This window comes from Vipera berus (genome assembly GCF_964194415.1).
Source record: "Vipera berus genome assembly, chromosome: 17".
NCBI classification, from domain to species: domain Eukaryota; kingdom Metazoa; phylum Chordata; class Lepidosauria; order Squamata; family Viperidae; genus Vipera; species Vipera berus.
Window position 1 is genome coordinate 892549 of NC_138220.1, and position 27940 is coordinate 920488.

General features: G+C 46.6%; 1 protein-coding gene across 5 annotated transcripts in view; it reads left to right on the forward strand.

Moving 5' to 3' along the window:
• CAMTA1 (calmodulin binding transcription activator 1) overlaps positions 1–27940 on the forward strand; it is a 188340-nt gene that overhangs the window by 55981 nt on the left and 104419 nt on the right. For all 5 annotated transcript variants that reach the window (XR_014028216.1, XM_081341384.1, XM_081341383.1 and 2 more), the window contains one exon: positions 23406–23541. Coding sequence is in view for 4 of the 5 variants with exons in the window: in XM_081341384.1 (XP_081197510.1) it covers positions 23406–23541 (136 nt within the window). In the remaining variant the exon portion in view is untranslated. The remainder of the gene's footprint in view (positions 1–23405; positions 23542–27940) is intronic.

Here is a 27940-nt window from a genome sequence, read left to right on the forward strand (position 1 = left end):
TCACGAGATCCCCATTTGGGACCTTTCCGACATGCCTAGGGCGGGACTAGAACTCCCCGTCTCCTGGCGATTGGCCCAGAGTCACCCAGCTGGCTTTCATGGCTAAGGTTGAACTAGAACTCAGCGCCACTTGTTTTCTCGCCTGGAGCCTTCACCAGTAAACTAGATCCATGTAGAGAATTGATATGAAGATGGCACTTGTCCTAATTTTCCAGAAATCTCCTCGAAGAACCGTTTCGGTGCCCAGAGGGAATTTTTAATCTGAAAATTCATCGGATCGTCTTGGGTTAATACATCACGGATAAGGGAGGATTGTCAGAATACTTAGGTTCAATTTTATTGTATTGTATTTTTTTTTATCTTTTGTTTTGGCATCTCTTCGCTGACCCCATATCGGCCAAGGACTCTTCCTGCCACAAATTCATATTTATTCATGATCTTTTCCCTGGATCATAAAATGGAGAGGCTTTTTGGCATTTTAAATGCCTTACAGCTTAATTTACGTTCCAGCATGTTAATGAAGAACCGGAGTTTTTTGTTGTTTTTTTTGTCCAGGAGGTGAGGTATGCAAAAATAACCTTTAAGTTACCGATAATTAACCTTTAATGATATTCCCTCCAAGTTTTTGCAATTTTGTTTTGGGTGTCAAAAAGGGGTGAGAAATTGTTCCGTTGTTTTTTTTCCCCTGCTGCTGGAGGAATGTATTTTAACCCTTTAAAAAAAATGGGGGGGGGAGTGAGGAAATTACTTTCAAAAGTTTCATCGTCTAAGAATCTGGCAGGAAAAATTGAGAGGGAGGCTGATCGCTGAGTTTTTAAAAATTATTATTATTATCTCCCACTTCCTTGTCATCGGGCAAAAGAAAAAAGCTGGATTAAAAGGGATGTGTGGCTTTTATTTTATTTTATATTTTTTTTAAAAACAAACAAACAAATCCTAGTATTTGTAACCAAATGATGCAAACAGAAGGGCGTCCCAGTTGTTTTGTAAAAGAGGATTGTCCTGTTGTGACAAATGGGGGGGGGGAAAGGTCTAGACGGACAGGCAACTCAGTAGGAACCCCCCCCCCAAGTTTCCCAGGCTGTAAAGGAGACGGTGGGAGAATTGTACTTTCGGACCCACAAGGGTCTTGCAGTGGGGAGACACGGAAAAGAGGGGAGGGTCAGGTAAGAGGCAGCCTAGCCCTCAGCTGCACAATGGGTGGAGAAAGAGACTCAGGAGACCCCCGGGAGTCCTGGAAGGGCAAGCAAGTGGGTCCGTCATGGGTGCCCACCACGTCTCCCCTCCGTTTGGGACTTCCGTGGAGCCGAGGAACGTCCCACCCATGACGCTCCGCTCCTTTCCACCCACCACTCGGCCTCGCCCACTTTGATTCTCCCACCGCGGGGGAGTTACTCCTCAGAAGGCCCTTCCTCTTTCTTCCTCCTGGCGGTGGGTTTTTAGCGGCCCCCTGCGGTCCTTGCCAGGGCGTTTGATGGAAGAACGGTTCAAAGACTCTCGCTGGGCAGATGAATGTTTCATGTCGGTTTGCTCCCGGTTACCAACCACCGTGCAGCACCTGTAACGGATGAAAGCCAGGCCGGTTGGGGTCTTCTCTCTCTCTCTTCCCCCTCCCCTGCTCCCTTGAAGCAGAACGAGGCCGGCAAACTGGTCACCGAGAACCAGGCTCTGCTGGAGCCCTGAAGCCAATTTAAGGAGCCGAGGGAGAAATGAGCAGAGCGCATCTCCCATGCAGCTTACCTGGAGAGGAACCGTTTGTGCATCTTTTTATCTGGGCCTCTGATCTTATCCACTTTGCATTTAAATGGAAATATTTTCCCCCGTGTTTTGGGAAACGCGGCTGGAAAAGCGGAAAGGGGGGGGCTGAATCTTTGCCGGCCAAACCCCCCCCCCACATTTTCTGTTTTGCGTCGGACGGTGACCTTGGCTGGCTGTTGGCAAGGAGCGTCTAATTTTGGAGAAGTCACCCCTGCGGATGGAATCTTTTTCGTCTTCTCCAAAAGATAGACTTTTACAGGTAGTCCTCGACTCACGAGCACCGTTTCCGTTGCTAAGCGAGACAGTTGTTCATTTCACCACTTTTTGGGGGGACACGGTTGTTAAGCGAATCGCTCCACTTGTCCTACTAACAACACGGTTGTTAAATGTATCCGGCTTCTTCCCCCTTGACTTTGCGTGGTGGAAGATCGCAAAAGGGGATCCCATGACTCCGGGATGCTGCAAAACCGTCATAAATATGAGTCAGTGGCCGAGCGTCTGAATTCTAATGATGGGGATGCTATGGCGGTCATTAAGTGTGAAAAATAAAAATAAAATAATAAAATTAAATTAAAACAATAAAGTAAAGTATAATTGGATTGGATTGGATTGGATTATTGGCATTTTGTCAACTCTGCCTGCCATTTTCCAATTCCTCTTGGCTATTTCTAGCTTTCCTGGCCCTTCCATTTCGCCGTTGTTTGTGTGTAAGTGTACAGTTGTGTTTCTAAAGTCACCTTCCTGCCCTACCGGTGGCCAAAATTATAAATAACCATCCCGTTAATAGGGGTCCAGTTTCAGCCCCTTGGGCCTTAAGGCTACGTTCCGTATCTTTATTATTATTATTATTGTGGGGGTTTTTTTCTTTAAAAAAAAGCTATATTCTATACAATGTCTGAACAGAAGTTTGACACGGAGGCCAAAGATAAGCTCGGTGCCAGCAAGTAACATATAAACGGATAAACATTTTCAGAGCCCCCAATCAATCGAAGGAGAGAGCAAGCCATCGATCAAGGCATCAAAATGATCCCCCCCATCCCTACAAGAAACAGATTTCAAAAAAAAGAGAGAGAAAGAAAGAGAGAGACAGACACACACACATAATCTGCTCTCTCCACCGGAAAAGGATTTATTTCCTGTCCCAATTCCAGCCGCTGAGCATCCTTGCTAGCCCCTCCATAGCAATCCTTTCATATAATTAAATTGAAAATTCCTTGTAGAATCTGGTGGGTAGGCAGATGTACCGCTATGTTAAACTTTATGTCACTTGAAAATGGCTTTCAAGTACATCAGAGGGAGACCACCCAGCTGTAAAATTATCTGCTTTATGAGGATGCATCACGGCTTCGGTCTTTTTCTTTTAATTAAAAAATATACCTTTAAAGTCTTAACAGCTACGTGGGTGCTCCAAATCTCTCCTAACACCCACCCACCCCAGCATACACACACACACACACACACACACACACACACACACACACACAGACCCTTTCTGGGTTTCCCTTCTGGAAATCATGTGTGTCCAGGAAAGGGGGCGGGGTGATTGATTGAGGAAATGGATGTTCTGGATGGTGTTTTTTTTAAACCGGTTTATGGTTTTTAATTGTTGTAGAGTTTTAGAAAAGGAAGGAAGGAAGGAAGGAAAGAGGGAGGGGAGGAAGGAGAAAAGGGAGGAGTAAGAGGAAGGGAGGAAAAAAGGAAGGGAGGAAGGAAGGAAATGAAAGGAGGGAGGGAGAGACGAAAAGGAGAGAGGAGGAAGGAGGGGGAGGGAAGGAGGAAGAAGGAAGGAAGGAGAGAGAAAAAGAGGGAACAGGGAGGGAGGGAGGGAGAAAGTGAAGAAGCTGGAAAGAGAGGAAAAGGGAGGGAAGGAAAACGCAGCCAGCTGGAGAAGCCGCAGCTCCGTGGGGACCCCCAATGGCGCCATCCAGGGTCTTTTGCTGGAGGCACCAAGCCGGCTTGCAAAGCGCATGAAGGCCTTCAGCCGCAGGCCGTCCTCCTGAGCCAGCCTCTCAAGATGAAGGAGCAGGCCCACCTTCTCCACCCAGCCCGGGGGCTGCCAGACCCACCCCCCCTGTCAAGAGCCTGTGCGGGCCAGGCAGCTACAAGAAGGAGGAGGAGGAGCCCCTTGGCGCCAGACAGACAACCTGCCGGGTTGTCTTAGCAGCTAGAAAACGAGATCCGCCTCCTCCTCTCCTCCTTCCTCCTCCTCCTCCTCCTCCTCCTCCTCCTCCTTCTTCTTCTTCTTCTTCTTCTTCTCTCTTCTTCTTCTTCTTCTTCTTCTTCTTCTTCTTCTTCCCGTCCTCCTCCTCCTCCTCCTCCTCCTCCTCCTCCTCCTCTTCTTCTTCTTCTTCTTCTTCCCGTCCTCCTCCTCCTCCTCCTCCTCCTCCTCCTCCTCCTCCTCCTCCTCCTCCTCCTCCTCTTCTTCTTCTTCTTCTTCTTCTTCTTCTTCTTCTTCTTCTTCTTCTTCTTCCCGTCCTCCTCCTCCTCCTCCTCCTCCTCCTCCTCCTCTTCTTCTTCTTCTTCTTCCCGTCCTCCTCCTCCTCCTCCTCCTCCTCCTCCTCCTCCTCTTCTTCTTCTTCTTCTTCTTCTTCTTCTTCTTCTTCTTCTTCTTCTTCTTCTTCTTCTTCTTCTTCTTCTTCTTCTTCTTCTTCTTCTTCTTCTTCTTCTTCTTCTTCTTCTTCTTCTTCTTCTACCGTTTTCTCCTGTAGCTTTCCTTAACCGGTCCCCTCCGTGCACAGATCTCCCCAGTATCTGGGGCTTCCCCCCCCCCCCGCAATTATACCAAACACCCATGCATATTTGATGTTGCGGCGTTGTGCTAGCAAGTTCTGGGGGTGTTTATCACTCTGCTGCAACTGAGCGCAGTCGGTCGGACGGCGACCCTCGGCTTGGGAAAAAGATTTTTCAATATTTTTTGGCTTTTGTCTTTCAAGAGACGCCTGCAGGAGCTTCAGGTGGCAGCTGGCTCTGCAGACAGGGCAACGTGTAGTTCGGCTCTCAGGTCCTCCTGTGGCGGTTGATGAGCCCGTCAATCTACGGTAGTTACAGGGCAGGAGAAGGTATTTCTCTGTGACCCAGCTTTGCCTAGCTTCAAATCACGGTTATGGTTTCTCGAAAGATCTTAACCGGGTTTCTTTTGGGGGGGGGGGGAAACAAGAGTCTGGTGTGAATTTTTGGGCGGTTTGCAGCAAGGCTAAATAAGAGACAAGCTGAGCTGACCACATCACCCCCCCCCTTCCTCTCTGCTCCGTAGTTTCCCTTTCCATATGCAAGCGGACCCTCCGTTTACAACATTAGCGACCCTTCAAGATTACGAGCATTCATTTAGTGGCCATTTGAAGTCACGACCGCGTTGAAAACGTTGCAGGTGATCAAAATTTGGACACTTGGCAACGGACTCGTAGTTACGACGCTCGCAGCGCCCTGGGGGGCTCACGTGATCCCCTTTTGCGACTTTCCTGATAAACGAAGTTGGTGGGGAAGCCAGATCCGCTTAACAACCATGTTCCTCACTTAACGACAGCACCAGGAAAGCTCGTAAAATGGGGCAAAACTCGCCGAGCAATGCAAATCTTGAGGTCCATTGCGGTCTGCCTGCGAAGGAAGAATGTTGCTGCCTTTAAAGGCTCTGGCCCTTACTAAATCATATTTCAGAATATCAGGGCTGAATTGCTGAGGTGTCGGCGGCTGTCGTGTTTTTTTTTTCCCCAGGCTGCTGAGAGCGGCAAAAAAGGAGATTGACACAAGGGAAGCTAAAAAGATTTGGGACTCTTAACTTGCAAAGCGATGGCTGAGCAAGGAAGCCGGGCAGAGGCTTGACAGTTTGGGGCGGAGGGAGACGGAGAAGAACTTTGGACTTTTATTTCTAGTGTGATATATATTTAATGGTCTATATATATTTCAGACCAATGGCTGTCCAATCTCTTCTTAAAAACCTCCAGCGACGGAGCAGCCACAACTTCTCAATGAGCAGGATGCTTTTTCTCCAGAGGTTGTGGGTGCTGCAACACCGGAGGATTTTGAGAAGAGATGGGGCAACCATTGGTCTGGAATGGTATAGGGTCTCCTGTTTGGGCAGGGGGGTTGGGCTAGATGACCTCCATGGCCCCCTCCGGCTCTATTATTCTGTATGCCTTCCATTTCTGGCTTGTGTACTACCTGGCAATAACAACCATAGGATTTTATTTATGGTTAGCGAATCAAAGCTTAGAAGAGGCCAGTGATGGGTGGGCCGCTTGTCAAAACAATCATGTTTTCTCTCCGAAAGGTTTCCCTTCGTTATTCCACCCATAGCTAGAGCGAGCAAAAATAAATTGCGCCTGTGAATATCACCATTTCCTTTTCAGATATTGAAAATGTCAACGGACGTGTTTGAGTTTTGTTGGGTAGAGAGAGCAGGTATCCACTGGCAAAGGCCACGGAGCCGTGCAGGAAACTTCAAAGCTGGGCAGAATCGGTTCTGCAGTTGGAACTGGTTGGCATCTATTTGACAGGCAGTCCTTGACTTACAAGGTTTCATTTAGTGACCATTCCAAGTTACAACAGCACTGGAAAAAGTGGCAAAAAGTTACAACCTTGGCCGCATCCCCCCGTGGTCACAAGATCAAAATTCAGATGCTTGGCAACGGGTTCGTACTTACGACTGTTGCAGCATCCCGGGGGTTGTGTGTCAATGTGATCTCATTTTACGACCTTTTGACAAGCAAAGTCAAGGGGGGAAGCCAGGTTCCACTTAACAACCAGGCTACTAACTTATCAACTGCAGTGATTCCCTCGACAACCGTGGCAAGAAAGGTCGTAAAATGGCTGCAAAGCTCCCCTAACAAATGTCTCGCTTAACGACAGAAATTTGGGTCTCCATTGTGGTTGTAAGTTGAGGACTCCCTGTATTCCTATTTTGGCAGAAATCCGCGGTGCAGTGAAAGGTGCGGGGATTAATATTTGGCCTCTGTGGCACTTGTCAGTGGCCTCGATATAATCCACAAACTATTTCCCAGTCGCTTTAGCAGACCTGCTTCATTAAGTCAGCAAACGTTTGGCCGGTTGAAAGTCACTTTCCCGAGTTTTTTGTGCGCTCGGCTGGAGACTCGCTCTAATCAATGCATCCCGGGTGTTATGATCCGGTTTGGAAGGAGAGCGAGATACAAATTAGGCTCATAATTAGGGCTGACCTCGGGGGAAGCGGGGCACAAAGGTGGAAGAGAAGTGTGTGTGTGGTGGAGGTGCCTCTCGGCCTCATTAGCAAAGTTGCAGGATTTCCGGGTGCTGCGGTGATTACAACTGGATCGGAGAGAAATTAGATGTGTGCTCATTTGCTTAGATGGCCCCCGGGGTCGTGGTTTCAAACCTTAATTTGAACCGGGTTAAAAGTTAAGAGCAAAGAATGCACAAAGGAAGTAGAGGATGGCATTGTGCAGCGGAGAAAGGCGGGGTTGCCAGTGCCCCTTATAGCACCTGGCAGAGCAAAAATGGGGGTTAAGGGCTTCGCGGGCTAAGTCATAAAACCCTGGAGTTGGGAGAGAATGTAATGGGTTGTGAGGATGACCTTGGGAGACGGGAGGAAGAGACACAGACAAGATATCGGTCAGAGAAGAGGCAGCTGAGCCCCCAGAAGGGAAAGGTGGGTGGGAAACATCTCACCAGGGGAAACTCCCCCCCCCCCCAGTTTCTTGAACCATAAAGGCGAGGGAAGAGAAAGGGACTTCCAGACTTGCAAGATTCTGCTCATTTCATGGGAATGTCCTTGGGAGACTACTAGACAATGCAGTGATTCGCTTTACAACCGTGCCCATAAAAGTCGTAAAACGGGGCAAAGCTCATTCAAACAGCTGTCTCGCTTAGCAAGGGAAATTTTGCTCAAGTTTTGGCTGAACAAATGTCTCACTTAGCAACACAGAAATTCAGGCCTCAGTGGTGCTCGTAAGTCAAGGACTACCTGGGTTCCCCCCCCCTCCCTCCGTCGTCCCTGCAGTTTGCTTCGCCCTCTGTTCGAATTCCGACATGCTTGGTCAGGGAGGACTTTTAAATGCAAGGCCATCATGGAGAAGAAGAAAAATAAAAATTAAGCTCATGGGCGTTTTGTAAACATGCATGTTCGAAGCAGCCGGGTTATAATTGCATTCAAAAATGTGTTTAATGCGCTGCAGAGAAACCCAGGAGCCAAATTCACACCTTCGCCAGGAAAACAGAAATTTGCCATAAAGGGGAGGAAAAGGCGCCCTGGGCTTTTTCCCTGGGAAGGCATCAGGAAACACGAAAGGAAAGAAAAGGGGGGGGGGAAGGGAAGGGAAGGAGGGAATTTTGCAAACTTCCAGGGTTGGGGCAATATTGTCAGGCGCAGGCAGCCTCCTTGCATAATAAGCGTACATATGGAGCGAACAAAATTGGTGATTTAACACAACCGGCGTTTTATAGCTGCATCTCGTCTTGAGTTTTGTCAGTAATTTGCACGCAGGAGAGCCCGCTGATGGGGACAGCCATCTGCTTTGAAGCCCTGCTTTGGATGATGGGTTTTTTTTAATAATGAAAAAAACAGATCCTGATATCCAGGCAAAGAGGATTGGGGGAGAGCAACACAAGAAAAGGGGGACGGCGGAAGAGGATGAGAGGCCGTAGGACAAGTTGCCAGCTTCCTGGCTCTTGGTTGTGTGTGGGAGAGAGAAAGCAGAGAAAGAGACAGAAAGAGAAATAGAAAGAAAAGTGAGACGGAGGGACAGAGAGAGGAAAAGAGACAGACAGAAAGATAAAGAGGAAGAAAAAAAGAGAAAAAGAGAGACAGTCTTTTTTGACCGAACAGTCACTAAACAAATGGTTTTTAAGTTGAGGACTACATATATTTGAACAAGGGTCGAATGACACAATACTGGCACAATTCTCTGCATTGATAACGGCCACCTTCCTAACTGCATTTCCCCGTTCATCTTCACAACCGAACAGGTTTTGAGGGATATGCAGTGTTGTCTTCAGAAAGCAGGACAAGAAGCAACGGATGGGAACTCATCCAGGAGAGAAGCAACCTGGAATTAAGGAGAAACTTCCTGGCAGTGAAGACAATTAACCAGTGGAACGGCTTGCCTCCAGAGGTTGTGGGTCCTCCATCACTGGAGGCTTTTAAGAAGAGACTAGGCAGCCATTTATCAGAAATCGTATAGATTTCCTGCCTGAGCAAGGGGTTGGACTAGAAGACCTCCAAGGCCCCCTCCAACTCTGTTATTCTGCTACTGATAACAAAATCTAGGGGGTTGGAACCCCTGGCCATTATTTTTGTCCAGCTTCTCAAGAGAAGGGGGAGAACTTGGACCAGACTCTTTGTGGCTTTTTGAAAGCAGGACTCCTGGACTGCTCCTTGGCAGGGCAGGAACACCCCCTTCCCCCCAAAAGGGTCTCCTCCTGGGAAGTCTCTATCCGTCTCCCTCGGAGCCTCCCCAGTTAAAACTCAAGGGCAAAACATCTCGGTTTCTTCCTGGCTTTTCTTGGCTCCAAGTCAGCTGCCCCGCCTAGACCTGGTATCTTGTTTGAGCAGTTGGCAGCTTTGGCCCGATAAGCCTCTTCGATTAAGGGCCTTCCTCCCTTTATCGTCAAAAGGAGATTCGTGAAATGGGTTGGCCTCGTGGCAGAATTAAGAAAAAAAATGCAGAGAAAAGAACATTGGAAATGTTTATTTTCTGGTGGTGGGGGGGAGATGCTTCAGCAAATGTCAGCCCCGGCTTGGATGCAGCTTTTGAAACTTTTGTCAGCTGGCACTTCTCCTTCTCCTCCTCTTTTCCCCCCCTCTTTCTCTTTCTCCTCCTCCTCCTCCTCTTCCCCCCTTCTAGCACAGATGATGGTACCAAGCTTGGTAATGAAACGTCTGCAAGAAAACCATCAAGCTCAGAGAGCATGAAGGACCCTCACAGTCTTACTCCTCCTCCTCCTCCTCCATCACTTTTATCACTGATGATGTTACCAAGCTTGGTAATGAAATGTCTTCGAGAAAACCATCAAGCTCAGAGAGCATCAAGGACCCCCACAGTTCTTTCCCCCCCCCCCCCGTCCTCCTTTTTTCCCATCAAAGGGTTACGTTTCCAGTATCTTTCAAACCTTGGAAACGCACAGAATAAATCACTATTAAAAATGCTGGTCATCCCGAATAAATATCCCAGCTGCATATTGGAATATTTTTGATGGCGCGAGGCATTTATCTTACACTCAGGAAGGTGAGAGGGAGCGAAGGGAAGGGAGATAAAGCTGTTTCTGATGTGAAATAACTTTTGAACAAGGCAGAGATATGGTGCCATCTGTCAGAGCGCCTGCCGGGGGCCGAGACAGGCTGAGATGTTAACTCGGCAGAGAATGTGGACGAACAGAAGAGGAAGGGATTCGTAGCAAGGTAGCGGGGTCAAAGTCAGCGTCATTTCATTGATTTGTGCTTTAGATTGTAAGCCGCCCTGAGTCTTCGGAGAAGGGCGGGATATAAATGGGATTAAAAAAAAATTCTCCCTCTAGATCCCACCCTGAAAATCGGTTGCAAATCTTTCCCTTTTAACAGAATGACAAAGTTGGAAGGGACCTCGGAGGTCTTCTAGTCCAACCCCCTGCTCAATCAGGAGACCCTAGACCATTTCAGGCAGGTGGCTGTAAAATCTCATCTTAAAAGGCCTCCAGTGTCGGAGCCCCCACAACGTCTGGTGGCAGGTCGTTCCACTGGCTCATTGTCCTCACTGTCAGGAAGTTCCTCCTTAGTTCCAGGTTGCCTCTCTCCTTGGTGAGTTTCCATCCGTGGCTTCTTGTCCTGCCTTCAGGGGCTTTGGAGAAAATAGATGGAGCCCCCCCTCCTCTTCTTCGGGGCAGCCCCTCAAATATTGGAACGCTGCTGTCATGTCCCCCCTCGTCCTTCTCTCCTTCTTTCCTGCCTTCGTTTATTTTCTCCATGCAAAAATTTCCCTCTCTTTCTATGCCTTGTCTCAAGGCTAGGGTGGGTTTTTTCCCCTTTTTTCCTACCCCAAATTCCATCCAGCCAAGGAATCTTTCATCTGTAATCAAGAGGAGCAGCAAATGGGGAAGGATGCCGGTCACATCAGCCAACGATGTCCAGTCAAATTAAAAGCTTGAGTGAGCAAGAAACCTGGAAGATAGACGAATCGTGAGAAATTTATAAACCGGACATCCAGCAGGCAGGATCCGGCAACTCTCGGTCTGTTTCCCTAAGATGAAGAAGACCTTAGAAGGTGGCCTGTATCCACCATGACGGATTTGAGGATGGATTTCAGACAGCACAAATGTTAATATTCCTGTTGAGGACCTAATTTCAGGAGGCCCATTGTTTTGTGACGTGATTTGGGTGGTTTTCCCCCAAAAAAACCTTGAATTATACCAGGTGGTTAATAATGCTGGGTGAAAGTGATGCTTTAAACCATGTTTGATTAGGGGAAAATGGAGTGTTGGAGAATTGGTGGTTTACAACTTCTCCTTCTTTCTCCTCCTTCCCCTCCCCCTCCTCAAATGTTGATTTCCAGCCTCTTCCTCATCTCTAATGAACTAGTTTTCTGGCCATGGAGAGGAAGGGGCCTTTAAGCCAACATTTTTTCCTGACAATTTGGCCTTCCTCTCAAGCAAAGAAACTTTGTGCTAAATATAAAGAGCTTTAAAGCATGGACTCTCTCTCTGTCCAGGGTCAGCCTGGATTTATGTATATAATTAGTATTAATCAACAATCAAATGTGAGAACTCTGGAGTAAATCAACGATTTTTAATTAGACTGCTGGGCTGCGTAAAATATCTTCTGACTGGGCGAGATGAGGAGGACCGCTCTCTTGCCCTTTTCATTAGCTTCTGGGGATGATGGGTTTCATCAACTCCTGCTAATGAGGGGACCGTGTGCACCTTGCATTTTGCCCCTAGAATCGTGGGGTGTATGTGTGAAATTCTTCTCTCCTGTCTTGGAGACTGAATCCTGGGGGCCACCTAGAAGTTCAAGTAAGATCTTTGGGACAGCTTGCCTCCAGAAGTTGCGGGTGCTCCATCCCTGGAGGCTTTCCAGAAGCGAATGGAGAACCATCCGTCTGCCTGAGCAGAGGGTTGGACTAGAAGATCTTTGAGGCCCCTTCCAACTCTGTTATTCTTTGACTGAAAGAGCTACAGATCCAGGATCTGTGATCCCCAGGGTTCACCTTTGTTGTGATGGCACTCCAAAAATCCATCTATGGGTTGGACGTAGAGGTAGGAATGTCCGCCCTTTGCCCAGGACAGATATCCACGCTTACCTAGCTTTCCGTTTCTTGCAATGGCCTTAGGTGGCCCAACAGAATAATAACAGAGTCAGAAGGGACCTTGGAGGTCTTCCAATCCAACCCCAGACTATTTCAGACCAATGCTTGTTGAATCTCTTCTTAAAAACTTCCAGTGTTGGACCGCCCACAACTTCTGGAGGCAAGTCATTCCACTGGTTCATTGTTCTAACTGTCAGGAAGTTTCTCCTTAGTTCTAGGTTGCTTCTCTCTTTGATTAGTGTCCATCCTTTGCTTCTTGTCCTGCCTTCGGGCGCTTTGGAGAATAGCTTGACTCCCTCTTCTTTGGGGCAGCCCCTGAGATACTGGAAGGCTGCTATCCTGTCACCCTTAGTCCTTCTTTTCAGTAGACTAGACCCAATTCCAGCAACATCTCTGCACACCTTCTAGAGTCCCAACCTTTTCTTTATATGGTGGCAACCAAAATTGGCGACAGAGAGTTTAGCAGCTCCTATGAAGATCCCACAAAGCCATGATAGATGGTCTCTTGGGACAAACATTTCTTCTGTGGTTTCTCCTCCGTCCTCCCCATGTCTCCATGATGGAGACACAGTAACCAGATGTTGCTGATGGACCTTGGAGCTGGAGAAGAAAGGATTTCTTTGGAGACACTCAAGATGCACATCCTGACTCCTTCAGCCATTGTGTCGAGGCCTGTTGAAGCTTGTAACCTCGGTCTGAAGAGCTTCTCAAAACGTCTCAAGAGGCCGTCCTGTTTATAAATATTGATTGAGATATTTTTTTTACCGTTATCTCAAGTTCTCTGCCAGCCTGCTGCCTTGGTGGGAACGCAAAGTGTGAATGATGGCAGTTCCTTGGCTGATCTTGGAAAAAATATCTGAGAAGAAGGTCCTGGTTATTTCAATTTTTTTTCACAGTTTTGTCACATGCAACATTCTCGGTCTCTCTCCTCCTCCATAATTTGGTGTCGTCTGACAGATTTTGCCCGTATTTCTATTTTGGCTACGATGCTACGGGATAAAATGCAGATCTGACAGTAGGATTAGGAGAAGTTACTCTTTACAAATCATCCTTGACTTTAAATTGTTCCTTTAACGACCGTTGGAAGTTGAACAGCACTGGGGGGAAAAAATGACCCGGCAGTTTTTCACACTTACGACCATTGCGGCGTCCTCGGGGTGGCGTGATCAAAATTCAGACGCTTGGCAACTGACTCGTATTTATGACGGTTGCAACGTCCCAGGGTCAGGTGATCAAAATTCAGACGCTTGGCAACCGACTCGTATTTATGACGGTTGCAACGTCCCAGGGTCAGGTGATCAAAATTCAGAAGCTTGGCAACCGACTCGTATTTATGATGGCCACAGCATGCTACAATCATAATATGGTCCTCTTTTGAGACTTTCTGACGAGCAAAGTCAATGGGGAAGTCAGATGCACTTAACAATCGCCTTACTAACTTAACAACGGCAGCGATTCACTTAACAGTGGCAGGAAAGTCGTAACATGGGGCAAAAGCCACTTCATCCCTGTCTTGCTTAGCAACCTAAATTTCCGGCTCAATTGTGGTCCCTTCGCCTCTCCCCACACACTTGCGTTGACCTTAACAGATCATCTCCGTCTCTGTGCACGTGTGAATTGTTGCCCTCGGTCCCTTATTTTTCAGGAAGATAGATAAACGGCATTGCTTGCAACCCGTGACACGGCTGTCACGCATTTAAAAATGACTTTTATGCACAATCCCTCATACTTATTTATTATCTGCGGCAGGCTGAGAATGCTTCTCAGGCCGCCTTCTTTAAAATGAGAAAGAATAGAGTGGGGAGGGACCTTGGAGGTCTTCTAGTCCAACCCCCTGCTCAAGCAGGAGACTCTAGAGTCCATTTCGATCGATCGATCGATCAGAATAGAGCCGGAAGGGATCTTGAAGGTCTTCTGGTCCAACCCCCTACTCAAGCATTTCACACAGGTGGCTGTCCTTCTTTCAGTGTCTCTTTCCCTTCTTCTCCCTCTCTGCTTCCTTCCCTTGTTCCCTCCTCTTCCTTTCTCTCTCCTCCTTCCCTTCATCACCTCCCCCTGCCCTACATTTGTTCATGATGCAACCCAGCTCTGGCGATGTGCAAAATTTAAGTTGCATCATAATAAGACATTGGAGGGGCTTGGCGTCCTCCCCCCCCTCTCTCTTTTGGAAGGGTTGATCCCCCTTAAATTGGAAGTCAGGGCTCTCGAGATAATGACTTTTCCTCGGAGAAGGCAATCAATAACTCAAAGCGACAGTTAACACAAAGAGCAACTTTGGAATCCCTGTAGCTATATTTGAAAATATAGATCAAAACGGGCGCTCTCCTAGGTGCACTCGGCAGAGATGTGGGTGATTTATACGAAAACAGTTTAAAACATTCACTGGCTGTAAGGACTAATTTTCAATAAATCAAAATGCATTCCCCATAGGAGTCGAAAATAAATGGGGGCAGGAGACGTCGCTGAAGGTTGTGCCACCACAAAGCGATGCCTCCGAGTTGCCTTAAAATTATATTTAAATGGACAAAGTTGATTTAACTGTCTTTTCCCGGGTCGGGGGCCGAGATTTAGGTCTACGGCACGTCATTAGAAACCAAAATTATGCATCAGGCGACTTTCAGCATTTCGTCTGCCTTCTATTTAATGGCAATTTTAATATTCTCGGCTTCTACCCTAAATCGTTATAGGGAGGATTCAAATCGCTCGGTCTGCAGAGCGGCCCATAAAAGGGTTTCAAGGGGGGGGGAAATAATATTTTTTTCCCCTACAAATTGAGTGGCAAAGATGGAATGAACAAAAACGATGACAATCACCTGTCTGAGATGGTATAGGTCTTCCTGCTTGAGCAGGGGGCTGGACTAGAAGACCTCCAAGGTCCCTTCCAGGTATTCTATTCTATTCTATTCTATTCTATTCTATTCTATTCTATTCTATTCTATTCTATTCTATTCTATTCTATTCTATTCTATCCCACTCCATATTTTCTATTCTATTCTATTCTATTCTATTCTATTCTATTCTATTCTATTCTATTCTATTCTATTCTATTCTATTCTATTCTATTCTATTCTATTCTATTCTATTCTATTCTATTCTATTCTATTCTATTCTATTTTTCTTCTTAGTTCCAGATTTCTTCTCTCCTTGAAGAGTTTCCATCCGTTGCTTCTTGTCCTGCCTTCAGGGGCTTTGGAGAATAGGTGGACCCCCTCCTCTTCTTTGGAGCAGCCCCTCAAATATTGGAAAATGCTATCAAGTCTCCCCTAGTCCTTTTCTTCATTAAACTAGCCAAACCCAATTCCTGCAACCGTCCTTCGTATTTTTTTACCCTTCAGTCCCTTAATCCTCTTCGTTGCTCTTCTCTGCACTCTTTCTAGAGTCTCAACAGCTTTTTCTATCGTGGTGACCAAAACTGGACGCCTTATTCGAAGTGTGGCCTTACCAAGGACATTAACACGTCACGTGCTCTTGATTCTCTCCCTCTGTTCATGCAGTCTGGGATTGCATTAGGCCTTTTTGGCTACTGCAGCACAAGGCTGGCTCATATTTAAGTGATTGTCGGCTACTTATTCCCATGTTTTCGCGTGAGAAGAACATCGGCCTGGCTGAAACGCCTTTTGTAGTGCTGAGGGTTGCAGCTTTTCAACCGGAAGAAAAGTGCCAAAGCCTTTGCTGCCTCTTTGACAGGATAAGTCCTGGCCCTCGCTGGAGAAGAAAGAAAGCACATTAAGTGTCTTCCTCGGAGACTTGGCTCCCCCCCCCCCCGGTTCTTTTCTTCTCCCTAAAACGCTGCAAAGACGGTGGCAATCTGCCTGGCGGTTCGCATCTGAAATGCAAATGGCCTTTAATATTGGTGACTCAGGAAGAGGGCTTGGCATATTTATATTTTAGCTGGCGCAAAGCGGGGGGGGGGGAAATTTATGCAGGATCCTGCTTGGCAGAGCAAAACAGCCCGGCTTTCTCAACTAGCCTCCGGATATCATGGCAGGTGGAGACCTCAAGATCCCATTAGCTGCAAGCCAGCATAATTCAGAATAACAGAATGACAGAGTTGGAAGGGACCTTGGAGGTCATCTAGTCCAGCCCCCTGCTGTCCAGTCTCTTCTTATAAACTTCCAGTGAGGGAGCAGCCACAACATCTGGAGGCAGGTTGTTCCACTGGTTAATTGTTCTCGCTGTGAGGAAGTTTCTCCTTAGTTCTGCTTCTCTCCTTGATGAGTTTCCATCCACCAAGTTTAGTTTCTGCCATAAAGCAGAGGAGCTCCACCTCTTCTCCAAAGCACCAGAAGGCAAGATAAGAAGCAACGGATGGAAACTCATTAAGGAGAGAAGCGACCTGGAATTAAGGAGAAACTTCCTGACAGTGAGGACAATGAACCAGTGGAACTGCTTGCCACCAAAAGTTGTGGGGTGCTCCATCACTGGTGGCTTTTAAGAAGAGACTGGACAGCCATTTGTCTGAAACGGTACAGGGTTTCCTGCCTGAGAAGGGGGTTGGACTAGAAGACCTCCAAGGTCCCTTCCAGTTCTATTATTCCGTTATTCTTGTCCTGCTCTCTGGTTTTTTGGAGAATAGGTTGACACCCCCCCTTCTTTGGGGCAAGCCCTGAGATACTGGAAGGCTGCTATCATGTCACCTCTGGTCCTTCTTTTCATGAAACTAGACACCCCCAATTCCTGCAACCGTTCTTTGTAGCCCTTTCGGCTCCCCCAAGCTGTCCCTGGCCATACCAAGTGCCCGGTGTCTTTAAGAGGAAGAAAAATAAGAAAAATAAGAATCCCATCACTCAGCAGGCGTGGAAGACAAAGTGGCAGAGGGGCTACAGCTCAGCCGTCAGATTTGTGGATTTGTGTTTGGGTGCCGTAGCTCTGTGTGTGTGTGTGTGTGTGTGTGTGTGTGTCTTTTGTTTGTAGCTTTGCGAGAAGAAACCTGACATAAACTAAGATATTTCAGCTGACCCCCTCCAGAGCAGCCGAAAGGCAGACCGTAACTCAAGGCTAAAAGGCAAGGGCTTATCCTGCAAAATCAACACAAGGCCCCAGAAGTGATGGATGGCATTGAGTTGTGCAGCCAAAAGTTGTGAGCTGCGGGATGCTGGGGGTCTGGCAGGAGGGCCAGAGATGGCTTGATTGGCATGGCTGGCTGGGGGATTCTGGGAGTTGAAGTCTAGACCTCTTAAACTTGTCATGGTTGAGAAATGTTGCCTTAACTTCCCAAAGAGAGGAGGAGGAGGAGGAGAGGAAGAAGAGAGGAAAAGGAGGGGGAGGGGGAGGAGGAAGAATAGAAGGAGAAGGGGAGGAATAGGGGGAAGGGGAGAGGAGGAGGAGGAAGAGAAAGAGGTGAAGAAGAAGGAAAAGAGGAAAAGAGGAGGGGGAATGGGAGAAGGATTCAGCAGCCCTATAAATCAAATCTGTCATTCAGCCGATAAATAAATAATTAACCAGAGCCACAAATCTTAGCCTGTTTTAATATGTAAATTAATTGCTTAGAAATTTACTAGGACGGCTAGGTGAGAAAAATGGCAAGATCATTTTTGGGCCTTTTAATAATAATAATAATAATAATAATAATAATAATAATAATAATAATAATAATAATAATAATAATAATAATAATAATAATAATAGTGATGATGATGATTATGATGCACATTTAAGTACTTTTTTGGGGGGGAAGCTGTAACGGGTTTGTGCTACTTTAATCAGGAACGGGGGGGGGAACCCCAATATCTGAAGTTGGATTCAGTTCTAAATCATATTAAACTTCATTTGGGTTATTTTTTCCCCCCCTTCAAAAAAAGAAGGAACGTCAACGTTTTGGTAATCTGCATGTTTAATTAAATTAAATCAAGTCGCCCGTCAATTGCAAAAAAAAAAAAGGTGATGCAATTATTCAGTCAACTGGCAACTCAGGAAATCAAACCTACCTTTGCCTGCTACAATTAAAGAGATGGATAACGGCCTCCTTCTCGGCTCCCTTCTTGTTCCAAGTGGGGGGGTGGAATGAGAATGTTTAGCTATTTAAACCATCCAAGGAGGGAAGAGGGGTCGAAACTGGCTGCTTTTTTAACCTGCTCAAAATTTTGAGAACGAGCGAAAACCTTGAACTGTGAGACTTGAGCCGTGCCAGCTTAGCAGAGTTCAAACCCCGCTCCCTTCTAGCACTGATGGTGTTCCCTAGTTGGGTCATGAAACGTCTGCAAGGAAACAACAGCCAAGACAGCACAGGGGATCCCACACTTCTCCTCCTTCCTCCCTTCTCCTCTTCCTCCTTCCTCTTCTTCTCCTTCTCTTCCTCCTCTTTCTCCAGCGACCCATCCTGCCGCTCTCCACCCATCCTCCCAACAAATTACATAATTCACCTCACTCCCCAGGACCCTGAGTTGCCATCCTGGCTTGTAACAGATGCCTGTGCTCGGAGAGGTGCAGTGGCTGAGCAGCTCCTGTAAGAATTACGGTTTTTCAGCTTCTTGTCAGATTTATGCTGAAGCTCCGGCGGTGGAAGTTGGCTTAGGAGCCGGAAAGCGTTTTGCATATCAGCTCAAGCGGCCAGAAGAGCATCTTAAAAAAACATCCCTGACTTCTTTCAGAGGAGACACTTTCCCACAGCTGGCAAGATGGCAGGGATGTCAAAAGGGCTTAACAGGCAGAATTCTCGATTTCTCAGCCTTGCCTCCCGCTTCTACTCTGACTTCGCTACGGATTAACTGTATAACAGAGTAAGAGAGTTGGAAGGGGCCTGGAAGGTCATCTAGTCCAACCCCCTGCTCGAGCAGGAGATCCTATACCATTCTGGACAAATGGCGGTCCGGTCTCTTCTTGAAAACCTTGTTCTTGCAGAACAAGAAGCGATGGGCGGAAACTCATCAAGGAGAGAAGCAACCGAGAATTAAGGAGAAACCTCCTGACTCTGGGGACAATTAACCAGTGGAACTCCTTGCCTCCAGTACTTGTGAGTGCTCCGACACTGGAGATTTTTAAGGACTGGACACGGTATAGGGTTTCTTGCTTGGGCAGGGGGCTGGACTAGAAGATCTCCAAGGTCCCATCCAGCCCTAGGATTCTGGGATTCTGAGAGAGAGAAGATATATAACAGAGAGAGAGAGACAGATGGATGGAGGGATAGATGGACGGAATACCTTGCCTCCAGAAGTCTTAAAAACGTCAGTGGAGGTTTTTAAGAACAGATTGGACAACCACTAGTCTGAAATGGTGTCAGGTCTGCTGCTTGAGCAGGGGGCTGGACTAGAAGACCTCCAAGGTCCCTTCCAACTCTGTTCTTCTGCGTTCTGAAGGGGGAAGCAACCGCCAGTGCCCGCTGACCTTGGATGTTCCTCCTTTCCCAAGCCATTTTTTAGCAGGACTGAGTCATTCCCAGATCCCTTCTTTTCTGCAGGCAATCCAAAGAATTAAAAGGGCGGAACGATAAAAGATGGGCCGAATCGATTTTAAAAACTTGGCCTCCTCGCAGGTGGAATTTGCTTGACCTTAATCCTTAGCTCTAGAAAATCTGGGAGTTTCTATTACTATCTCAATATTTACTGCCTAGCCCAGAGTTCCCGATTAAATTATAGGCCTGATATTTACCAAAAAAATTTTATGTGACAATTTGTAAGAAAACTGGCTGCACTAAGCAGGCTTATTAATATTGCAGTAATGCGATTAGGTGACTATCATAGCCTCGGGGCCGCGCAAAGGCCTCGTAATTTACGGCCGAGGCTTGTTCTGGGCTGAGTGACCGACGGCGTGCCCGCTCTTTGGGAGAAAGAGGTGAATTTCAACAAAGGAACAAGGATCTTTTTTTAAAAAAAAAATTCAAGGTGGGAGCATGAAGGCTGTCTCTCGGCAGGGGTGTTCAGGAGCTGCTTTAGCAAGGCCAGCCTTGCGAGGTAGACCAGACGCTTGAGTTAATCCTGCTTTATTGTAAAACTACGTTAAGCAAACCTTGCACGTCTGAAGGTACAATTCTCCCACGCTCTCTTTTACAGTCCTTTTTTGCAATGTCGTTGGACATCCTGTATGTGGGAACTGAGTCAGAATGGATTTTTCAGAGAGACCGGGGCTATTTTAAGACGTCTGCTCTTCACTAGGTCAGAGCAATCTCCTTCTCACTCAGTCCTCCGTGGAGTAAGCCCTCCCTCCACAGCAACTACAGGGTTACAACACCGGCTCACAACAACAGACATGGCCTCTGAACCTTTTCCATTAAGTGTGCACTTTCTGCCCTCTGATGGATTGTCTTTTGACCCAGGAAACTCAAAGAGAAGTTGAAAAGATAGCCGGGGGAACATTGCCTTTCAACTCCCGGGTGTTATTTATGGATGTGTTTGCTCAGGGATTAGATTTAACGGACCTTTTCAGTTTGGCAAGGAGGATGAGCCGTTTGAAGAAGACATGAAAACAGGGAATTCAGCCTAAAATAAAATGTTTTTGCAGCCAAAAAAAATATCGAGTTATTTCCCAGGTAGTCCTTGACTTACAACCGTTCCTTTAGCGACCATTCAGAGTTACAATGGCACTGAAAATAAATGACTTGGGACCGTTTTTGCAGCATCCTCGAGGTCATCTAGTCCAACCCCCTGCTCAAGCAGGAGACCCTCTGCCATTCCAGACAAATGGCTGAGGGATTCTGGGAGTTGAAGTTCACGAGGCTTAAAGTTGCCAAGTTTGCAGACCTTGTAGAACATAAGAGTCATAGGGTTGGAAGGGATCTCGGAGGTCATCTAGCCCAACCCCTTGCTCAACCGGGAGACCCTCTGCCAATCCAGACAAGTGGCTTCCCAGTCTCTTCTTGAAAACCTCGTTTTTGGGCAGGACAAGAAGCAACAGGTGGAAACTAATCAACAGGAGCCGCCACTTGGGGAAGTAGATTCGAAATCTACCATCTCCTTCTCGCTAGCTGGGGGTCGCGGCCGATTCACACGATCCCCGGCAGATCCCCGACAGGCGTCAGACTTTCCGAATGAGCACGCTGCCTGGCGATGATACGCGATGCAGCTGACAGCCAGGGTGATAAATTGAAGACGGGCGATAGGCATCTTAAATTTCATGCGCGCCCAGCACGGGGAAAACTGCATCCGCTCGGAAATGGCTCTTTCTCTCTTTCCCCCAGGCCTCAAACGAGGCAGCCGGAGAGACAAGGGAGCCGTTTTCAAATGCCACCGAGCCATAAAAAGAGAAGGAATTCAACATTATCGTGTTGAGGATGTCCTTAAAAGAGGCAGCGCTGTCTCAACGGGGGATGCGCCATTATTCGATAAGGGATAAATCAGGAAGCCCTTGCGCACCGGGGTCACGGAGAGATTTCGGAGGCTGGGGAGAACCTGGCTGGTTTTATTTGGGGACGGTTTGGACAGATTCAGGAGCTTGATTTGGGAGATAGCAGAATAACAGAGCTGGAAGGGACCTCGGAGGTCATCTAGTCCAACCCCCTGCTCAAGCAGGAGACCCTGTGCCATCCCAGACAAGTGGCTGTCCAGTTTCTCCTTAAAGGCATCCAGTGATGGAGCATCCACAACTTAGGAAGGAAGGAAGGAAGGAAGGAAGGAATCAAGGAACAAAGGAAGGAGGGAGGGAAGGAAGGAAATGGATGTTCTTTTGAGATGGGCTGCTATATAAATTCAAGAAAAAAAGAAAGGAAAAGAAGAGGGAGGGAGGGAGGAAGAAAAGAAAGAAAGAAAGAAAGAAAGAAAGAAAGAAAGAAAGAAAGAAAGAAAGAAAGAAAGAAAGAAAGAAAGAAAGAAAGAAAGAAAGAAAGAAAGAAAGAAAGAAAAAGAAATGGCTTGTCCTGGTGAGATGGGCAGCTGTACAAATTGAATGAAAATAAGAAAGTGGCCGGAGCAGAGCTGTCAGTGGAAGGGTCTGAGGAGGCGGGGCTAAATCCACCACCACTCCTGAATCTGTCAGAGCTCAGTGCTCCGCCCACCCCATCACTCTCCATATAGCGATTGGTGGAGGCTTTCTCTCCTGCAGGCAAGTCCACCAATTGCTGCAGCGTAATTTGCAGGGGGCTCATCCTCCTCAAGGAAGCTGCCATGTTGGAAGCCCTCATGTGTCAGCTGAGGAATGTTGGGAACTGATGTCTTTACATGCCAGCTGGGGAATTCTGGGAGTGGAAATCCAGACCTGATAAAGCTTTCCTCTGGGGGGAAAAACACACATTCATATTCTCCCAAACAGCATCAAGCAAAAGAAAAACACCCCAAATCCCCTAACCCCAAAGATAAAAGGACCTCAAATCCACATTTCAGAGATGAGGGCCACATTTTGGACCCGCCACAGAAAACCCCCACCACATTTCCTCTGTGGAAAAACAGCCTCATTTGCAAAAGAGCCCCCATTACAAACTGAAGATGCAAAATTGTGTGCCGAGTGGCTGTAAAAGTTTCCAATGTAATATTTGGGCCATGGCTGTCTTCTTTTAGCAAAATTGGAACTCAAGGATGAGGAAAAAAAGAGAAAATGGGACGGGGGTGGGGGTGGGGAGGGAAACTTGGCTTCCCTCCCCCAAATCTTCCTTGTTTCTCTTCCCACATCTTGCAAAGATTTACGGGTTCGAAAGCTGCCAACTCCGGCTTTTCCTTCACAAGTTGTTTATGGCTGCAACCGCTGCTAATGTTGTTGTATTTCTTTCGGTTCTTGGTGCTCCACGGCCAAATTACTGTGACTAATGTACTTCTATAAATTTTTTGTAACCATCTTCATGGCTGCTGTAGGAGGATGAAGTATCAGCGCTTCAGAGCTGAATTTAGGGGAGACCGGGAAAAGGCTGGGCACCCCGTTCCCTTCTCCTTTACTCTCTCGCAAAATATCGCACAAATATTGCGACATTTTCTTTTATATCAATTTCCCGGTAAAAGCAAAGCCATCAGGGGCTGGACAAGGAGGGGGCAAATATCAGCCTGTATCAAATGAATAGTGACAGCTGCATATTGGACAAATGGCTGTGCCGGACCTTCCCTCGTCCCACGGTGCCAAAAAGTCCTTTTTCGAGAGGAAAAAAATGTCAAGCCACATTTAGGAGCCCATGAAGTCGGGGTGGAACGTAGGTTTTTGCAGGATGGGCCTCCGAAACCAGGAGATAAAACCTTTGCAGTGTCCATTGTCCTATCAGCCCTTTTCAACCAAGGGAAGTATCTCTGATCTCCTGCAGACTGGCGGGTCAACTCCATGACGTATTTGGGGGTTCTCTTATCATTTGGGGTCAGTGGCTGGGGTGATAGTCTTTGGGGCTAAGAAGAAACTAGACAGCCATTTGTCTAAAAAGGTCTCGGCCTGGGGTCTCCTGCTTGAATAGGGGTTGGACTAGAAGACCTCCAAGGTCCCTTCCAACTCTGTTATTCTGTTATCCTACATTACAGCCCCCCCCCTAATAATCTTGTCCTGGTCTTTGTCTTGCAGGCCCCAAAATGGTTCTATGATCCTCTACAACAGGAAGAAGGTGAAATACCGCAAAGATGGATATTGCTGGAAAAAACGGAAAGACGGCAAGACCACCAGGGAAGACCACATGAAGCTGAAGGTTCAAGGCGTGGAGGTAGGTGGCTTTGCTGAAAATATCTCCAGAACTTTTCGTGCTTGTCTTTGAAGGCCGGTCAGGATAGCTCTGATCCTGTGGCACAGGGAAGGTCTTCTCCTTGGCTCTCCTGACCGTCTTCTCCAGGTTACCTCTGATCCTTTGAGGAGGAGATTCTTCTCTACGTGACTTCCCTTGGTCTCTCCGACTGTCTTCTTCTGATGTTGCTTTCTTTCCCGGTGGGAAGGAAAGACATTCATATCCGTGTGGGATCGAGAGATATATTTTATTTATTTGTTTATGTCGTCGGCCAGGCTAACAGTCATCAACGAATGGAAATTGGTCTTCGTTGTCCGTCATCTCTTGGCCTGTGTTTTCTCAGTTCTGCTTTCGGGGGATTTTTTCCCCCCTCACCTGTTGTGCAACATGCCTTTCCTGGCAAATCATTTTAAAATTGTTTCCTTAGCAGCAGGTAGGGAAAAAAAAACACCACAGTGATTGAGGGTCTTTTTTTAACACCCCCCCCCTTCCTATTGTCATTGCAAATTATATGTCCTAAGAGGCAGGCCGGGAAAGTCACGAACAAGCCAATATTTTCTGTGCTTTGGGACTTAAGTAACACAGTTACGTCTGAGGAATACCAAGAGTGCTTAAAAACAAAACGAATCCGGCCTGCGAGATGCATGTGTGTAGTAAAATTTTATTTTATTTTTGCGGCATAGGGTTCCCCCTTAACAGGAGGAGACGCCGTCTCCCTGTTTTGATCGATCTCGTGCCCCTGTTTGTTTTCTGCTGCACTGATTCAGTTTTGACATTAAAAGACAAGAAAAGGAAAGCCACGTTTAAAAAAAGGAAGCGCAAAACATCCGTCCATGTATGTCTGCAGGTGTTTTGTTTTCGTTTTCCTTTAAGCGATGTGTTACGTTGATAATGTGTGTCAAACCCAGGGAAGGTAGCAAAATCCTTGGCTGGTGAAGGAACTAGAACGGCAGCCGTTCTTGAGGTTGGTGTTAATATTTCAAGTCGTGAATAGGGGATATATAGGCAAATAATGGGGACTAAATAAAATGAATCCATGAAGTCAGACCTGCTTACCCCCCCCCCCCCAAAAAAAATCCTTCCATTAAAAAAAAAAAGCTACTTTCTCATCCTCATGAAACGACTGAAGTTCAGTCACCAAAAGGATCAGTTTTAGAATTTTTGCCTTTCCGCAAATATCTACTCCTTATTTGGAGAAATTAAAAAGATTTCCACAGATTTGGAAATCCAGATTTGAACGGAATACATGTAGTCCTCGATTTACAACTGATCATTGGGTGACCGTTCAGAGTTACAACAGCTATGAAAAAAGCGAGGTAGAACCGGTTTTTTTTTTACACTTGCGACCGTTGCAGCATCCAGGTGATCAAAATTCAGATGCTTGGCAACTGACTCGTATTTATGACGGTCGCAGTGTCCCGGGGGTCAGGTGATCTCCTTTTGTGACCTTATGACCCGCAAAGTCCACGGGGCAGCTGGATTCGCTTTAGTGACTGTTGACTAACTTAACAACAACAGCAATTTGCTGAACAAGTGTGGCAAGGTCATAAAATGGAGCAAAACTCGCTTAACAACTGTCTGGCTTAGCAACATGAATCTTGGGCTGAGTTTTAGTCCTAAATTGAGGACTCGCTGCATCTTCTGGTAAAACAGAGCAAAGGTTTAGATCTGGATCAGCATCTGTGGCATGAAATACGCACACTCAGCAGTTTAGACCAGTTGTGGCTTTCTTAAGTGCAGAGAAGAGGATGGGGTTTCCCCCCCCCAGTCAGAAATTTTTTCTGCCTTCTCAAGCAGTTTAGCCATTAACCTGGTTACACACATGGTGCGGCATAATGGGCTGTGTGCTTTTGAATGTGGGGTTGAGGGGGGATCCGCAATGTGCAATTAAGCTAAGGAATAGCGCGTGCAACGGCACAAGGATCCCCACACATGCCATGTCTAGTGCACGATTGGGAAGACGGGGTGCAACTGCCCCTCTTAGAGGTTGCCTTGTGTGTGTGTGTGTGTGTGTGTGTGTGTGTGTGTGTGTGTGTGTCTTCTTTCTTGATCCACAAGAAATAACGAAGTGTGAATTACGCTCCAGTTGTGCCAAAGAAGATTTGTCGAAGCTGAGTTGGTGGTGGTGATGCCACCTGGGCACCGACCGGCGGGAGGTGTCCGTGCATCAGAGATCAGGGTGGTTAAAAAAAAAACAAACCACAATTTTGATACGGTTGCATCTTCTGACTTGTGAGAGGGCTTGGAGAACATCTCTTGACCTTTGAAGATGCACCTGGCAGAAAAAAGGGGTGACATGTGTTTTTTTGGGGTGGTGGTGGTAGCTTCCTTAGTCCTAACAGACTCCCGTTTTCAGAAACTGTATTCCTGTATTGGGGTGGACTCGAAAGGCTTACAGTTCCTGGATTTTGTGAAATAAATAAATTTTCTTAAAAAAAATTAGGCTGGCTCAGTGGTGAGAATTTGCTCGGCCCGTTTCTCTCTCTTGATGGAAGTCATTCAAGACCTCTCCCAATCCATCATTCCCCTCCCTTGAACTTTTAATTAGGAAGCATTCCCTGGGTGATGTGTTCATAATCAATTTGCTATAATTAAAAAAAATCTACTAATAAATAGAGGTAAAGCCGAATGCTGGTTTCTTCCTGGGCTGAATTTACAGCTGGTTGGTTTAGTTAATGGGTCTGCTTTTTTTTTTTTTTTTTGCCGGGTGCGTAAAAATTCTATAAATATCCAGGAATTATGTATTTGGATGGCAGTGGGCTCCTCTTGTTGTTCAGGGTAGGGGGGGATACATAAGAAATATCCATCTTTTCTTTAAGAAGAAAAGAAAAACCTTTTCGGAGCCAGTAAGGGGAGCATCCATGTTCCAAGAGAGTCTATCTCATCTCAGAATATCCATTATCTTCTCGGAGGAACCGGTCCCCTCCCGCAGGGAGCAGGATCCGTGGTTCTGAATTGTAAAAATCGTAAAAACCAGGCTTTCGTCTCTCGGAGATGGCTCTCTTTGTTTATGGCCCGAAAAACAGATGGAGCTACTTGACAGTTTGTAGGAGAGACAGTAAATCCACCCAGAAGAGCAAAAGTTGACTTTTCCTGCAAATGGATTGTGAGCCAGTTCCAAGCAAGCTCAAAAGAAGACAGAGACGGGGCAGGGATCCTGAAACCAGGGAATTCTCACTTTTTAAAAAGAAAAAGGAAGTAAGTTTAGGGCTGGTAAAAAGCCAGAGCTTCGTTCAAGAAGGGCAGAGTTGGGAGGGACCTTGGGGGGTCATCTAGTCCAACCCCTGCTCGAGCAGGAGGCCCTTCTGAGCGTCCAGTCTCTTCTTGAACACCTCAAGTAATGCAGCACCTACAATCTCTGGAGGCAAAGCCATTCCCTTGATGAATTGGCGGTGGGATCTTAGAATAAGAGAATAACAGAGTTGGCAGGGACCTTGGAGGTCATCTAGTTCAGCCCTCTGCTCGAGTCAATGAATCTCGGGGTGGGGTTTTGAAGGACTGAAATTTGATAGATAAAATTTTATTTATTTATTTATTTTTATTCCATTTAAATCCAGTGCCTTGCTTAGCCACAAAAAGTTTGGGCTCCCTTGGGGTCGTAAGTATGAGGACTGCCTGCAAGGCATTGCAGAAGCAATGGAGACAAACTGACTGAACAACTATCTTGCTTAGCCACAGAAGTTTTGTGTCGTAAGTCGAGGACCACCCGTATATACCAAAATCAACAAAATTGATTTATTGCTTCTAGGGCAGAATAAAAACAGGAGGAATTGCATTACAAAATGTCATTGTTTCTGCAGCAATAAACAGCAAAACACGAGGGGTTTTTTTTTTCCCCTACTTCCCTCCCACCGCTAAGTCCCATGGCTTTTGGGGAGGCATTTTGCTGCAGTAACAATTTTGCAACCATGCAACCCTTTGCTTCTAAACATTTTTGTCTTCTGCGTGTCACTGAAGGATCAGGCAGCGGAGAGGAAGCATCTGCTGGGGAGGAAAAAAAAATTAAGCCTCCCCCAAAAGTGTTTGCTTTGCATAATATGTCAGGAAGAGGGTTTAATTTATTTTGCTTATTTATCTCTCCTTGCATTTTTAATTCATTTTAATGCCCGTTAGGTTTAAGCGTGGTGTGTGTGTGTGTGTGTGTGTGTGTGTGTGTGTGTGTGTGTGTGTGTGAGTGTCAGAGCCCTTTTCAAATATGTCCAGAAAAAGATGATTAAAAAGTTGGTGACGTCTGATAGTTCACTTAACAACGATGTGATTAATTTAACAACTGCAATGTTTCACTTAATAACTATGGCAAGAAAGGTTGCAAAATGGGGCAAATTTCACTTAACAAATGTTTCACTTAACTGTGGTTACATGTTGAGGACTAGCTGCATTA